General features: G+C 40.1%; 1 protein-coding gene across 1 annotated transcript in view; it reads right to left on the bottom strand.

Annotated features, from left to right (window-relative positions):
• Positions 11,208 to 17,192, bottom strand: part of LOC109228055 — a 9,197-nt gene continuing 3,212 nt past the window's right edge. The window contains exon 4 of the mRNA XM_019393238.1: positions 11,208 to 11,569. Coding sequence (XP_019248783.1) covers positions 11,208 to 11,569 — 362 coding nt within the window. The remainder of the gene's footprint in view (positions 11,570 to 17,192) is intronic.

Here is a 17,192-nt window from a genome sequence, read left to right as displayed (position 1 = left end):
GCACAGGTTTTGTTCGGGTTGACCCATTGGGAAGGATTTTCTGGAGTTATGGCATAGAGGTGACATAACCAGCAGCTTTGAGCCTTTCATACAGCTGGTCGATTGGTTCGGCGATGGCGGTGTATTGCTTGGGAGGTCTACGGTCGAAGTTAGGGCGCGGTCTAGGGAAGTTATGGCGGGTGGGAGGTGATTGATAGTGAGAGGACTGAGCATTATAGGCTTGGTAGACGGGTGCGGGTTGGGAATATCTTGGTGAGGTAGGTTGATATGTGGGAGGTGGAGATGATTGGTAAGTAGGTGGTGGAGCTTGGTAGGAAGGCGGGGGTGCTTGGTAATTAGGGGTAGGTTGATATGTGAGAGGAGATACCGGGTAGGTTTGGTATTTTATTGGGGATTTTGTTCTCTGTGCAACCATCACGGCACTCACATCCTTTTTCTTGGACGTGCCACGAGACTGTAGAGCCTTATTGGTAGCCTGCAATGCCTCAAAATTAGTGACCATACCACTTTTAATGCCTTCCTCGATCCTTTCCCCTAGCTTGATGATGTCGGAGAATTCTGGCCTTCAATCAGCATCAACCTCTTATAATATTGTGGGTCCTGAGCTCGGACGAAAAACCTGTTCATCTGTTCTTCTTCTAAGGCCGGCCTAACCTTAGCCGCTTCTGATCTCCAACGAGTAGCATACTCGCGGAATGTCTCTATAGGTTTCTTCTTCAAATTCTGGATGTAGAATACATCTGGTGCATTCTCCATATTAAATCTGAACCTGTCCATGAAATTGGACGCCATACCTACCCAGCTTGTCCACTTCTTGGTGTCTTGGCTAATGTACCAAGATAGAGCATCCCCTTTCAAACTTCTCATGAAGAGCTTCATGCGAACCTTTTCATCTCTTCCGACTCCGACCAGCTTATCGCAGTATGTCCATAAATGGATTCTGGGATCCCCTGTGCCATCAAACATTTCAAACTTGGGAGGTTTGTACCCCTCCGGAAGTTCGACATCTGGCTGAATGCAAAGGTCCTCATAATTCAGCCCCTAGATACCTTTGTTTCCTTCAACACCATGGACTCGGCTAGTCAGCTTTTTGAGTTTTGCGGCCAGGTTCCTGATGAGAGAGTCTTTGTCATCAGACTCCGGTGTGCTTGAAATAGGTCGAGTATATTGTAGTATGGTTTCCACATAGATGGGGGTGTGGTGGAGATGGTCATTTGTGGAGTTTAGTGGTTCGGGAATGAGTAGTGGGGTGTTGTTCGAAATGTGGCGTGTGTTGTAGTGGTGATGGGGAGCGGATTGGTTTTGTGGTTTTGGGAGGTTTTGTGGAGGTGTAGGATTTGGAGCATTGACATCCGGGGTAGTGAGGGAAAATGATAAGTTTTCCAAGTTCCGAACTTGGTCCAGTTCTTCCTGAAATTTCAATAACTTTTGTTCAAGCTGGGAGGCACTTTCCTTGGAAACCTGAATACCCTGAGAAGTCTCTACCCTTTCAACCGAGCTCTCCTTCCTGATGTTGGTCAAGTCTTCCATTTTTCCCTTGTTCTTGTTTCTAATAGGACTCGGAGGAGGAGGAGGAGGGCCCTTAGATCTTGTGGAGTAGGATGATAATGCCAGAGTGCACGAACTAACCTTTTGGGGAGGGGAATAAAACAAAAGTAAAAACAAAAAGGTAACAAGTCAGTAAGGATTTGAGAATAAAACGTTGCAATACTTAAACACATAGTGCAAGAATATAAATCGTGCCCTAATTTGGGTGCCTCGTTGTGCCCGAGGTAGGCCTAGCGACAAGTTGATTTGGAGAACTTATAATGCCAAATGCCTCATTTTATTGATAACAAATAAGACGAATCCCAAAACGACACCAAAAATAGCAGAAATAAAATGTCACTAATGGTCGTGGGCCTTATTACATTAAAGCAAAAGAAAGACTTCTAACTACTTGGTCCCAGAAGGACCTTCCCCAGACTCGGCATCTTTAGCCCCATCGAAAGCTTCACCAGCTCACGCAGTCCCAGCAGCAAGTAAGCTCTAGCCAAGTGTCCTTCTTCGTTTCCCTCAGCATTCTGGCAGTTTTCGATCCTTTGGATGAACTTGCTTTCCAATTCTACCAAACCTCGCTCCAAATACCCTAGTCGTTTGTTGGCGCTGATAGCCATATCCTTCCATTCCTCGATCAACTTTTGATGAGCTTCTTGAATTTCCCGGTGTTAATTCTCGTGCTCCCGAATCCTCTTACGCAATTGGTTGTACTTAAACCGTTCCTCAGCCTTTTCATCGACGACCCTGTGACCTCGAGCAAACCCTAGTTGTCCCAAGCCTTCATGATCATCTTCCAGCCAACCTGAGTAGTATGGCGAACAACCGGCGTGGTATCTATCCGGCTCAACAGAGTCTCTTTCCAGTATGATTTTGCAGTGCCACATGTGCTGAGCTTGGCACTTATGAGGGCTATCGTCATCTTGAAAATCGGCCCTGAAATGACCCATTTTGTCGACCCTTGGTATAACCTGCTTCCTTCCTGCCTGTCTCATGACTCGGAGAGGGACATAAGGATAAGTTCCTCTCAGGCCGATGAGAATAAGAAACTGTGCATCCCGAGATCGGACAATGAACTCTTCAGTAGGGAACCATTCGAACATCCACTGCACTTGGTCTTCTTTTAGATTTTCAAACAACCCTACCCATCCTTTAGCGTCTTCTGGTTGAGCGAACATGTTAGGCATATAGTTCATTCGCCTTGGCTGATGGAAGGCGATATGATCATCCCAGTCCCTGCGTAGGATCTCTTGCCGATATTCACCCCTTTGGAGGTGCTCCATGAGCCAGAGTTGGAGTAGTAAGTTACAGCCCTCAAAGTGATTGGCCCCTTGCTGACATTTTCCTAGGGCTCGGTATATCTCTGCGACAATCATTGGTACTATGCTAAAAGGCTGCCCGCCAATCCCTTCCATAAGAGTCTAGGTAACCATGGCCAGTCTGGTATGGATCCTAGCCTTCTTCATAGGAAATACTATCATCCCCAAAAAGCAGAATATGAAGATGAAGACTCTTCTGTGGATATGCCTCAATAAGGTGAGGGCAAATTCATCTGGGTAGGTGCGGTAGGACTTGCTATGGCCGTACCTCTCGTATAGATATTCGAAAGGAATGTAAGAGTCCTTCAAACAAGTCAAGTCTGGGTTTTTCTTCAGCCCCATCATCTTGAGGAAACCCCTACCCTTGCGATTTTCTGGCATAAGCAAACCCGGAGTCTCCCAAGGAATACCAGCTAACCCTCCTATTTCTTCAAGCAAAGGGGTCATTTCAAGGTCCCCGAAGCGAAACACTGATTTATCACTGTCCCAGAATAAGGTTGCAGCCTCTATGATTTTGTTGTCGGGCTGGATTTCCAAAAGGGAAGGCAAATTTCCCAAGTATTTGCGGACGAGAGTCTGGTCACTGGAGTGAAGGTCTTCCCACCAGCTTAGCAACCTTGGGTGAATGTTGGTTACCATGCCGAATCTGGGGACTTCGTGCCTCATTTTCTACAAAACAAAGTGTTAGACCCTTACCCTACCGGACTCGACTATTTAAACCAATAATTAGCATAAATGAAATTTAGTTCTCCAAATAAATGCACAGAATATGGTGGTGTCCGTTTGGGTTCCAAGGAAACCCAGTGGACTTTGGACAAGGCTATCTTAAAGAGTCATTATGTGGACAGCATAACTGACTCGACTAGATTTGACAGTGATGCATGCACAGTAAAAATAGAGTAAGGTTTCTATGGGGTATTAGACCGGTACCCTTGAGCGGACAACTCAAGAGGGAAAGGCACGGAACCGTCGACTGCACTGCTGATCGACTGGTTTTACCGCAAATACGCCTTTACCAAATTTAGGGGGTGATATATTGGAAGGGCGCAACCACTCATTATAAGCGTTGCTATGGTATTTATTTGGAACGAGTGGAATATGATGTTGAAGATGCAGTTACAAGAATGAAACAAGTTGTCACGTAATTGCACGTTCATAAAATAATAATTACAATGATTGCTCATAATTACAACAGTATTGAAAGAAAGCAGCAAGGCATTAAAGAAAAGAAAACAAATAGCCAAGTTAGTTTCGAAGTAGAAGAGAAATAAAGACATTAAATAAAAGCAATAAAGAAGCAATAAAGTCACAAATAACATGTAATGGTAAAAGCCTAAAAGAAAAATCCCAAGCAGAGTCGCCATGCTGTCGACGCCCCCTTTTTCCTCCTTTAAAAGGCGAAATCGGGTTTACGACATTTTGGGCGGACAACTCTATTCCTTTTGGAAATTTGGGTTTGAGATTTAGAAGAGTCTCCACCTAATGATTAAGTGCATTAGGACACCAAAAAATTTAAAAGGAAGAAGAACCAGAGAATGGGTAAGGGCTTGAAATTATCTCAGGGGGAAGGTGTTAGGCACCCCCCAAGATCCACTAGTGTGGTTCCCGGCCATGTTATAATTGTGACTTTAAAACAAATAAGCATACAAGACAACTTCCACATAATGATTACAAGTAGGAATGTATAAAGGTTTAATAAGCATGCTGGAGTCAGAAAATAGGTGGTTTCATAGTTGTTTCAAAGAATGTATAAGTGCAGAAAATAAGGATCAAATAGCGAATACGAACAATCAGACGAGAGAAGTGAAATGGGCGGAAGTTTTAAAAGGAAACAATGCTGGAAATTCAAAGAGGTTTTAGATGACGTGAAGCAAAATACAAGGTTTAAAGAGCTGGAAACTGACAGTTTAAAGAAAACAATAACGAAAGTACATAAGGAGAAGGGGTCCTAGGTTTACAAATAACATGGATCATCCACACAACACCCGGTAACCAATTATACGTGTGGTGTTATCGTGTGATCATCATATCCATGTCTACCCTTCCCACCCCGTTAAGGTATTGAGGCGCGGAATAGTATCGTTACTTATTGCATGTTATTACCCGTCCCAATCCTATCAGTCCCGGAGGCATTGAGACCACTAATCCTAAAGGGGAGGGAGTTGGGGCCTTTCAGAAGTTTTAAAAGGATAAAAGTCTGGGCGACAAACAAAACACATAATCAAATAGGGGAGAATCAAACAGCAGTTACAGATCACACAGGCCTCCTCACTTAAAAGCAAATATATAGCATGACTTCAAATACTGGTTAGGGTCTGAATTAAATTTAAAAGCGTTAGGACAGGTGGCTGATTTAGCACATATTTTCAGATAAGAAGTCCGAATTAGACCTGCCTGCTGGTTGTAATTATTAAAGACTGGCAAAGTTGATTAATTACCTAAAGGTTTGCCTAGGTGAAACCTATAGGCATGATATCTGACAATGCAAAAGTATGTTGATTTTAAAGAAGGCTTGCTGGTTATAGAAAAAAACGAATTCTGCAGATTAAACGACATTGCTACTGATTTTAAACTTGTAAACGAGCTAGACGATTCAGATTCATTAGTTATCCCTATAGTCATGCTTTCTAGGCATAATTGACTTAGGACATTTGTAAGAGTGCAAGAATCCTATAGGCATGGTCTCTGGAGTACATTTGTTATTTTTAACCTATGGATTGTTTGCCTAAGGGGAGTATGCAAAAGTGCAGAAACTTATAGGCATGATTTCCAATGCAAGTGAATAGCTTATAGGCAGGATTTCTATATGCAGTAATGAATAACTTATAGGCAGGATTTCTATATGCAATGATGAATAACTTATAGGCAGGATTTCTATATGCAGTAATGAATAACTTACAGGCAGGATTTCTATATGCAGTAATGAATGACTTATAATTGCAGAAGTAAACCTAAAGCATGATATCTACCCCATATGCATAACATGAAAGTCCTTCCCCCCATTTTACTATACACCCCATAAGTCATTACAAGGTTATTACAACCTGAATGAATCCAGAAAAGTGAATAAATAAAATACATCAGAAATTAAAATTCCAACCAAGGAGAGCCTAATTCAGACTCCTAGTCTGACATATGGAATAAACCAACTTCCAAGGACCAGATTCTCCAAAGCCTTTCTCTCATTTGGGATGTGTCAAAGTTCCAAGGAGTTTCCTGAACTCCAGGAAATGCTTACACCCCAAATATCATTGTAGAAATATAGTGCAGTGTGGAAAGGCCAGCCCTCAAATGTCCAAGTTCAGAGGGAACTCAAGGTTCCCAAGGCAAGGCTCATAGGAGGGGGCAGAACTTAGAGTCTAAGAGTAAGTGTAAGTGCAACAGAGGAGGAATTAGGGAAGGCCATGGCAGGCTAGTGGTCATGCCTAGCAATTAGGATGCTGGCACACCCCTGACCAACCTGTCAGCCAAATCTTAGGAGTTAGGATCTATTGAAGATCAAGTTCAGACCTGAGCAGTAATTTTGATACGCCAGGCCAAAACCTCAACTCAGATACATAGAGGGGGATAGGGGTAGGGATTTATAATAGAAACAGTTGTAAAGAAAGAAACACACATAGCTAATCACTAAACATGAACGGCAAAGTAAACAACAATGCTGAAACTATAAACACATATGGGTAATGGGGTAGGGAGCAATTGTTCATAAGGAAGAGAAGCAGGCAATAACATATAGGCATTTTAAATCAGATGTTACACTTTACAAAGGGTAGAAAGTAGACATGCATACAAGACTGTAAATAAACATATTGGGGTGATACTGGAATTAATTTAGGACATACCAGTTTCAAAGAAGCAAGTAAAGAGAAGCAGTAGTCTTGTGAAAGCCAAAGTGCAGACAAGAAGCAAGAATGCTCTAAGTATAAGTTCAGAAGAGATCGTGATTGTGATTTTTTAAGGTCTCTTTCTCCTTAAGGAGTCATGTATTTATAGTGTAGAGAGCAGGCAGAAACAAGGCAAGAAATAATTTTGAAAGCTGATTGCTAATCAATTACACAAAAATCTCCCTTAATTAAGGGGTTCAGATTCAAACGGGCATAACTAATTAAGAAAATAAATTAATCAAACTCTTTTCAAAGCAGTACAAGAGGGGTAAATACATAATAGTTATTTAAGGGCAGGGTTTTGACAGTACACGGTTGTATAATTAAGGAAAGAGAGTCAATTAACAGCCACGAAATCAGAAGTCCAAATACTTGGTGTGAGTGAACCCAGTCGGAAAAAAGGGGGGAAGAAAGGTTTTACTTAAGGAAAATCAGTAACAATCAATCAAACCCTAAAAAATAAGATTCTAATCAATCATAAGTTGGAAAACCTTTTCAGAAGAAAGAATTCATCACACATATAAAACATACGGCCATGCTTAAACACGAAGAACTATCATGCTTATCAGTAGAAGAGTCTAGCATAGAAAAAGTTCAGAGTCGTAAACAAAGGAGTTCAAACTCAGCTCGTAGACTCAGAATGAGTCTAAAAGAGTTAAGGGTTCCAAAATAGAACCCCAGTTCAAACACTTGCTCAAACCTTGGTAAAACCCCCAAATTCTAGGGTTTCCAACTCGAATCAGAGATAAGGAGGCAACGGGCTCAGAGATTTCTTTCAGAAATTCATGAGAAAGCAAACAGATACAATAGCAAATTCGAAACAACAGAGTGAAGAAACTGATTTGAAGCATAGTGAGAGTAGAAGGAACATGTTCAAGAAAAACCTGGGACTTAAACAAATTCAGGAGAGAAAAGAGATAGTATAACACTTAAGAAAAACAGTAGAGGAAACATGTTTAAAGGGAACTCAAACAAGGTCCAGTAGAAGGCAAACAAAGAACTAAGAAACTTAGTAGAAAATACAGTAGAGGAACACAAGGATATCAGAAAAACATAGCCAAAGAACATATAGGGAAACATAGCAAGATAAACATGTGAGAGCATGGTATAGAAACACAATAGGAAGATGAAACATAGAAAGCACAGAAGAACACGTATAGTAGTAAGAAAGCATAAGAAAGCAGTAGAACACATGCGTGGTAAAAGGACATAAACACATACGCACAGTGAGGACAAGTACACATAGAAAAGAAAAGTCGGAGAAACACTTTGAACTTTCAGAAACCCTAATTCGGAATGAAGTAAGTTTTGAAAGAAAAAAAATTAGGGAAAATATTTAAAAACTCAAGTAGAGCACAGATATAGAAAAGATCTAAGAAATCAATCAGAGAAAACCTCGAATAGCTAGGGTTTCAGAGGAACCCTAAAACGAGAAAGGCTTGGAAAAGGTCCGATCTTGGTCGGAAAGGTCAGAGATAGGCTCATAGGACCAGGATACGCCGGAGCAAGGCCGGCGATGGCCGTGAAAACTCGAGCAGGCATAGGTGTGGATGAAGGCCTTCGAGGTCTGGCCTTGCTTCCTCAAGTATCGAGCACACAAGAGTAATGGGGAGTGAGTATAAGGTTACCATGGCCGGAGGAGCCATGATTTCCGGTGGGTCTTGAGGTCGGAGTTGGTGAGAGAGGCTAGGGTTTCGAGAGAGTTCGAGAGAGGAAAGGAATTCAGGGGCGGCTGATAGAGTGAATTAAGTTAGGGTTAGGGGTTTGGGTGAATTAAAATGGTAAGGGGAGATCGTGGCCGTTGATCAGATTGATCAACGGCCTGAATTAAAAGGGATTTGGGTCGGGTGGTTCTAAATGGGTTAAGGGTTCGGTTAAATGGAATTGGGCTGGTCCAAATTGGTTTGAACTTGGGTCAATTGGGGGGTTAATTTGGCTATAATTGAAATGCAAATGAGGCCATATTTTAAATAGCCTGTTTTTCCCTTTTAATTTATAAAAATAGTAAAAAATGATTTCAAAAATAAATTAAAAGTACTGGATCAGTTAATTAATACAAATATTAATTTAAAAACATTGGAACCAGTTTCATAATTATAAAATGTTGTTACTTCTGAAAATAGGCTAAAATTGCAATTGTATGCAATTTGGCTTTTAAAATACCAAATAAATTTGTAAAAATGTATAAAAAATACCCTAGCTACATTTTGGTATAAATATGAGAATAAAATAAGTTATTCACCAAAAAAAAAATTGGGAATAATTATTGGTTTTTGTACTGCTAAAATGGGCAATAAATTGATTTAAAAAAATCCTTTAAAAATTAGGAAAAATACTAAAACACTTGGGCATACTTGTATATGCATAAATATGCTATTTCGAAAGTATTTTGCATATAAAAAATATACGGAAAAAATTGGGTATCAACACTCGGTAGAAAATAGATGCATCTATGGTTCGCGCCATTCGACCCTCTGACAGTGCACAATTTATTATTATATCGGACCGGGCCGTACGACCTTGGCCCAATGTGCGCGTGTTATTTATGTGGAATTTTTCCGTGTTTTACTCTGCTTAAATGCTTTGAAATGTAACTTATTACATGACATGACTGAAATTGATATATTGTTAAGAAGTAATATCTTATTATTCCTTGTTTTGGGACTGTCATTATATTCATTCTATCCATGCTTAGCGTAGCACTTAAATATTATTATTGTTGACCTTAGTAAGTGTCAAGTCGACCCATCGTCACTACTTCTTCGAGGTCAGACTGGATACTTGCTGGGTACATGTTGTTTATGTACTCATACTACGCTTCTGTACTTAACTGTACGGGATCTGAGGCAGGTGCATCTAGTTACCCGTCCGGCGGGCGTTCCTGATTCCTGATCGAGATCTCACGGTGAGCTGTCCCTTCTGAGCCGTTCAGTAGCATACCAGAGTTCTTTTCTTTTGTTGTTGTTATGTATTGTCTATTCTGTTTGAGGCAGTAGGATAGTGGTATTTTTGTACAATCTACTAGTTGCCCTAGTACTTGTGACACTAGTTCCTGGCACACACATTTGTAGACTATTATTTTGGGATATATTTCTGTTATCATGAACTTTCTAATTATCGATGGTTTAAAAGTTTAAGATTAAGAGAATGTTGGGAATATTTTTGGTAAAATAAATGAGAACTCACTAGTTGACTAGGATTGACTTTCCTAACAATGGTGTTAGGCGCCATCACGACCTATAATGGAATTCGGGTCGTGACAATATCTAACCTAGTGTGCCCGCACATCCATCTCAACATCCTCATATCTGCTACCTTCATCTTCTGGACATGAGCGATTTTGACTGGCCAACACTCAGCCCCATACATCATCGTTGTTTTGATCACCATACTGTAGAACTTACCCTTATGTTTCGGTGGCACCTTTTTGTCACACAAATACCGGAAGCGAGTCTCCATTTCATCCATCCCGCCCCAATACAATGTGTGACATATTCATCAATATCCCCATCCCCTTGAAGAATAGACCCAAGGTACTTAAAACTTCCTCTCCTAGGGATAACATGCAAGTCCAGCCTCACCTCCCCTTCCCCTCTTTGAGTCTCGCCACTGAACTTACACTCCAAGTATTCTGTCTTGATCCTTCTCAACTTGAAACCTTAGATTCCAAGGTCTGCGTCCATACCTCTAATTGCGCATTGACACCTTCTCACGTCTCATCAATCAATACAATATCATCTGCAAATAGCATGTACCACGACATCTCCCTTTGGATATGGCGCGTCAGTACATCCATCATCAAAGCAAACAAAAAAGGGCAGAGTGTCGACCCCTGATGCAACCCTATCATAACCGGAAAATGGTCCGAGTCCCCACCCATCATCCTCACTCGGGACTTTACTCCATCATACATGTCCTTAATCAACCTAACGTAGGCAACATGTACACCTCTAGCCTCCAAACATCTCCACAAAACCTCCCTCAGAACTTTATATGCCTTTTCTAAGTCGATGAACGCCATATGCAGGCCCTTCTCCCTCTCCTTATACTGCTTTATCAATCTCCTAGCAAGGTGGATGACTTCTGTTGTCGAATGTCCCGGCATAAACCCAAACTGTTTCTCGAAAATAGATACATTCCCCCTCGCCCTTAGCTCTACCACTCTCTCACAGACTTATTTATTGCAATTTTAGATATCACCCTTGTTCTTGTATATAGGAACCATCGTGTTCTCTCCACTCTACGAGCATCTTCTTCGTTCTAGAAATGACATTACATAACCTAGTGATCCACTCCAAGCGTGCCTTGCTCACACTCTTCCAAAACTCCACCGGGATTTCATCCGGCCCGATCGCTTTGCCCCTGTTCATCTTACGCAAGCCCCCTCAACTTCATCAACTCTAGTTCGCCTACAATACCCCAAAGTTGAAACGACTCCCGGAGAGTTCCAAATCACCCAATACAATGCTCATGTCCCCTCCTCGTTCAAGAGACTATGGAAGTAGGTCTGCCATCTCCGACGGATAAGCCCCTCATCTAACAAAACTCTACCTTCTTCGTCCTTGATGCACTTCACTTGGTCCAAGTCACGCGCCTTCCTTTCTTGCGCCTTGGCTAACCTGAACAACCTCTTATCCCCACCTCGACCCTCGAGTTCCTCATACAAACGACTAAAAGTTGCAGTCTTGGCCGCCGTAACTGCTAACTTTGCCTCTTTCTTAGCCAACTTATAATGCTCCCTATTCGCCCTCTTCTCCTCATCGTCTACACTTTCCACTGGCTTCAGAGACGCTGCTTTCTTGGTTTTCACTTTTCCTTGGTTTCCAATTTCTTGGTTTTTTTATTTAATAATAATTATGTAATACACGAGGGTTATTTTGGTCTCTTTAGTTGGTTTAATCTTTTTACAGTAATCAATATATTCTTATTTACCTTTTATTATGCATAATAATACATAATTTCATGTATATTTTATGCAAGTATTACTAATGCGAGTAACAAAAATGATACCCTTGTTATAAATAGTATTTTATTTTTGGTGGATGTCTATATTTTAGAGAGATTTTAGAGTTTGTTACTAGGTGGTTAAGTTTCTTTTTCCCTATAAATAGTGGGGTTCTATTCCATTGTAATGGATCTCAAAGCAATAAGAATTCTCTCTCTATTTTTCTCTGCAATACTCTTCTTCTTCTTTATTGTTTCATAACACGTTATCAGCACGAGACACTAACCAATTGAGTAAAAGCTTTGGGATTGAGCATAATGGTTGTCAATTGTTCCATAAACTTTCTTCATGATTAAATTCTTGATTTAAGATATGTATTTTACCGTATTTTTCTCTTTATTCTATAATTTAATTTTAAATACAAGCAAAGACAATAAATTTTAATTATAACTCTAATGGAGTTAGTAAGAAATTATAACCACTCGAAGTGCTAAATTTTTTATGTCTTGCCATGATCAAAGTCATTTATGATCGTGAGCACAAGATGTGGAAACCCGTTACATTGAATTTGCTTCATTCTCATTCCCTTAGGAGAATGTGGTAGCAATATGTAATAAATCTGAAAGAAGACAAAATTATTACCATGAAGGTATCAATGGATGTGGACGTGGCAATAGACGAAATTATAATCGTCATCATTGTGGTAATGAGAATAATAAGGATTGTCAAAATAATCCTTCACTCTATGAAAGTAATGTTTGTCATCGATTTGACATGAGATTTTGTATAGCACGTATAGATGATTATGGTCCATTCATGATGTGAATGTGACAACATCTGATTTATGAATACATATTCAGTCTTGAAAGAATATGAACGTGCTAGTGGTAGCGAATATACCACACTAATCTCTGGAGAGAGTTTGAAGGAAAATAAGAAAATAATGTCATTATTATGGCATGAATGGTCACTGGTCACATACCTATTGTACGCCAAAATATTATGGCAATGTGATTATTACAGGGCAACAGTAATAGAAGCAACATATCTTGCCTATAATGATTTTGACCATGACCATAATGATAACTTTCTCCTTGAAAGAGATATTCAGCATATGGATGTTGATGAATTTGTGATAGTACAAAGTTAATTGAAAGCTCTGGAAGAGCCAATTATACTATTTTGGAGAAATAAAATTGATTATCAATAAGATATTGTGTTGTAGTAAGTCTAAAAGAAACTTATTTAGTTTATAAAGTATTCCCGAAAATGATTGGTTATATTGAGACTATAATAAAAGAAAGATTTAATATCTTCTATTACTACAACTTATAGCAGGGTAATATGTATGTGAAAATTTACCTGCTTTATTCTCCAGTTTGTACTACACAAATAAAAGAATACCACAATAAAGTGGATGTTTATTGATATAAAAACCCATATCATAATAAACTTATAGTTTATTGATAATTGCACACGTCATGGTGTAAACCTAAACTTTATCAATATTGATAATTTATTCAATTGGCATAATCGATTTAACCATGTTAATTTAAGTATGATGTGCAAAAATAAAAGATAATTCACATGGGTAAATATTAAAGAACTAGAAAGTTCTTTACGAATACTCTTCTGTTGTTCTCATTAATTAATAGACCAATTAAAATTGGGATTGAATTCCATGAATACTGGAAATATCAAAGGTGAATATGGGCTCATTCACCCGCCATGTATACCACATAAGATGTGTCACACCTCCTTTTTCTATCCCGAAAGGGTAAGATAAGGAGTTTTTCCAATTTAAGTGACAATCGAAACGGGATTATTATTTAAGATCAGAGTCGCCACTTGGATAATTTATGGTGTCCCAAGTCACCGGTCTAGAATCCCAAATTGAGGAGATTTGACTATGTTTTAATGTCTGCGAAACACAGAAATCCGGGTAAGGAATTCTGTTAACCCGAGAGAAGGTGTTAGGCATTCCCGGGTTCCGTGGTTCTAGCACGGTCGCTTTGATCATACTTGACTTAATCAAATTGTTTAATTACTAATTTTTGAACCTATGTGCATTTGCCCTTTTTTAATTAAGAAATTATCTTAAAACAGGTCACGCGTACGTGTACCCATTTGTTTGGCGCGTCAAAAATTGTGTCACGCGAACGTGTCCACAATTAGTAACGCTTTATTAATATTAAGAAAATTTTGGTCGAAGTTGCGCGAACGCATACCCCGATTTTATTTTAGAATCGTAATTATGTCACGCGAACGTATCCACAATCACGACGATATACTAAACGTACCTAAAGCAAGCTACGAATGTTCATTTTAGAAACCGTAATCATGTCACGCGAACGTGTACATAATCATGATAATAAATTCAAAACGCGCCTAAAAGGTTCGCCTACCCTGGTGTTGACGGCCTAGCATGCTCCTAACAGATTAATTAAATAAAGCGAAATAAAGGACTCAACCAATATTAATATTACGTATTTGCTATGATCACTTTTTCTTAAAAAATCCAAATCCCTTTTCTAAAAACCCCACAACCCCACTGCCCAGCCATTCTCATCCTCTTAACAAAACAATCACCAAGAAAACAAAGTCATTAATCACACCAAAGTGCTGAATAAAACATATTTGGTTGAGCATAACATCTTTAGTAACAGACAATAATAATTAAGAAGGACACTCAAACATTGCTCGACAAAGCAATATCAACCAGAAAAAAGCATGCATAAAGCTCTAAAAAAAAATAGATAAATAGAGCAGAGATAAGAATGAACCTCAAATACAAAACTGTTGCCTTCAAAATTATTAACAAAAGTTGAACAATGAATATTAAGCAAATCTGGAAATGATGAAAGACCATCAACCCGACCTTCGAAGCGCGAGGAGAATCAACGAGCGGACGATCTCATCAGACCCGAAATCGAACTCAACTCTTTGAAATGAATCTGGTCCTCGATTAATGGACGACCTTAACACTCAAAACAGACCGGACCTTGAGCGGGATCTCAAATGGAAAGCATCGACACTGACCTCGACCGGGTTCAACTCGACTGAGCTTGGACGACGGTTTTGGACATCACGAGGGCTGTTTTATGCTGGAGTTCAATTTTTGGCTCATGTTTGGTGGTTCGCCGGATTTCTAGCCAGATATGTACCTTCGTCGTAGCAGTAACATAGAAGGGGCAAAACGACGGAGTTGGGAAAGTAGTAGCCGTCGCCGGTTAGCTCGTCGGCGGTTGTGATATTGGTGGTGTGTAACGGCTGGTTTTTGTTAAGAAGATGAAGCCTAGGGTTTTCTTAGGTTGAAGAAGAGGGGGCTTGTGTTTATGGCTGCTGCTTAAGGGTCTTGATTGCTGAATGTTTGGTCAGTGGAAAAGGGGTGGAGAAGAAGCAGAACCGATGGGAGGGGGGTCCTCATTTTTTCAAAATCGGTTGTCAGCTCAAGTCTTCTAGGTCTAGGGTCTTTAGCTACTAGGTTAGTTTTTTTAGGGTTTTTTAGGTTAAGGGGTATGGGCCTAGGAATTATGGGCTAAGGTTATTTGGCTAGATCCGAAAATTAGGCCGAGAAAATGGGTTATTTGAGCCCAAATTGTATTCTTTCTATTTGAACAAGACTGAAATACTACCTTACTTACTAATTAATCCTACTTAAATAAAATAACTATTAAAATAATCACTAACCGTTAAAATAGACTTATTTTTGGTATTTTTTTCAAGATTAAAAATGACTACAAAATATTAATGAAACTATTTTTTGTAATTTTCATATTTTGTGATAAAATAAAGTAAAAGAGTCAAAATTAGTTGAAATAACTATATTAGGCCTAAACTAAATATTTACATGCTAAAATATATAAAATCTTGGGGAAGGTCAAAAATCACATGTCTACAATTGCCCCTCTTTGACTGGAAACACGAAGTATTTTCAAACAAAGAACGACTAGACAGGTTTTTTGACCGACCCTTATTTAGGGAGACCAACAACTAAGAGAAAGGAGAATGTGACCGAGCCCTGGTATCTGAGTTGCCTACATATCCTTGGCTATAAAGGAATCAGGCCACGTGTAGTTCAGAAGTGAATAAGGTGATGGAGTATACTGAGAAGAAGAGCCGGTCGAGGTGCCGTTCCGTCGAGGTTCCGGTCCGCGGTCCTATTATTACATCAAAATCAAAAAAATGAAAAAGACTAACTAAGCATGTCAACTATGAGTTACAAGATTTCTATCTATAAGTCTTCCGAAGCTTGATCTTGAGTCTTGAATGGTTCTTCATGCAAACTTTAGATTTGAACCTTGACGCTTGCTAGCTGCAGGTGCTAGTTCATTCTTCTTCAGCTTTTCGGATCAAGATCGGACATGCAGTGCTTGTGACCTTAGCCATGTCTTGACCAACTCACATCTTTCATCTACTTCTGCATTTGGATTCACTTCTTACTTCTTCTTTTTTATTCTGGATTGTGACTAACTTCTGTTGATCATCTATTGCATTCTGAAGTGAATTCCCTTGTTTTCCAGGTGGGCGCCTGATTGCCAAAACTTGAACTGTCTTCCTTTGAAACTTAAACTGCTTTCCCTTGAAACTCGAACTGTTTTCCCTTGTTCTCCAGGTGGGCGCCTGATTGCTGAACTTGAACTGTCTTCCTTCGAAACTGCTTTCCCTTGAAACTTGAACTGTCTTCCCTTGTTCTCCAGGTGGGCGCCTGATTGCTGAACTTGAACTGTCTTCCTTCGAAACTGCTTTCCCTTGAAACTTGAACTGTCTTCCCTTGTTCTCCNTGTTCTCCAGGTGGGTTCCTGATTACCAAACCTTGAATTGTATTCCCTTGTTCTCCAGGTGGGCGCCTGATTGCTGAACTTGAACTGTCTTCCTTCGAAACTGCTTCCCTTGAAACTTGAACTGTCTTCCCTTGTTCTCCAGGTGGGCGCCTGATTGCTGAAACTTGAACAGTCTTCCCTTGTTCTCCAGGTGGGCGCCTGACTGCCGATACTTGAACAGTCTTCCTTCAAAACTTGAACTGCTTTCCTTTGAAACTTGAACTGTTTTCCCTTGTTCTCCAGGTGGGTGCCTGATTGCTGAAACTTGAACTGTCTTCCTTTGAAGCTTGAACTGCTTTCCTTTGAAACTTGAATTGCCTTCCTTTGTTCTCCAGGTGGGCGCCTGATTGCCAAAAGTTGAACTATATTCCTTTGAATCTTGAACTGCTTTCCCCTGTTCTTCAGGTAGGCGCCTGACTGCCGAAACTTGAACTGCCTTCCTATGGAACTTGAACTGCTTTCCCTTGAAACTTGAACTGTCTTCCCTTGTTCTCTAGGTGGGCGCCTGATTGCTGAAACTTGAACTCTCTTCCTTTGAAATTGCTTTCCCTTGAAACTTGAACTGTCTTCCCTTGTTCTCCAGGTGGGCGTCTGATTGCTGAACTTGAACTGTCTTCCTTCGAAACTGCTTTCCCTTGAAACTTGAACTGTCTTCCCTTGTTCTCCAGGTGGGCGCCTGATTGCT

Source organism: Nicotiana attenuata, chromosome 6 (assembly GCF_001879085.1).
Source record: "Nicotiana attenuata strain UT chromosome 6, NIATTr2, whole genome shotgun sequence".
In the NCBI taxonomy this organism is placed as follows: Eukaryota; Viridiplantae; Streptophyta; class Magnoliopsida; order Solanales; family Solanaceae; genus Nicotiana; species Nicotiana attenuata.
This window is presented reverse-complemented; position numbering and strand designations above follow the sequence as displayed.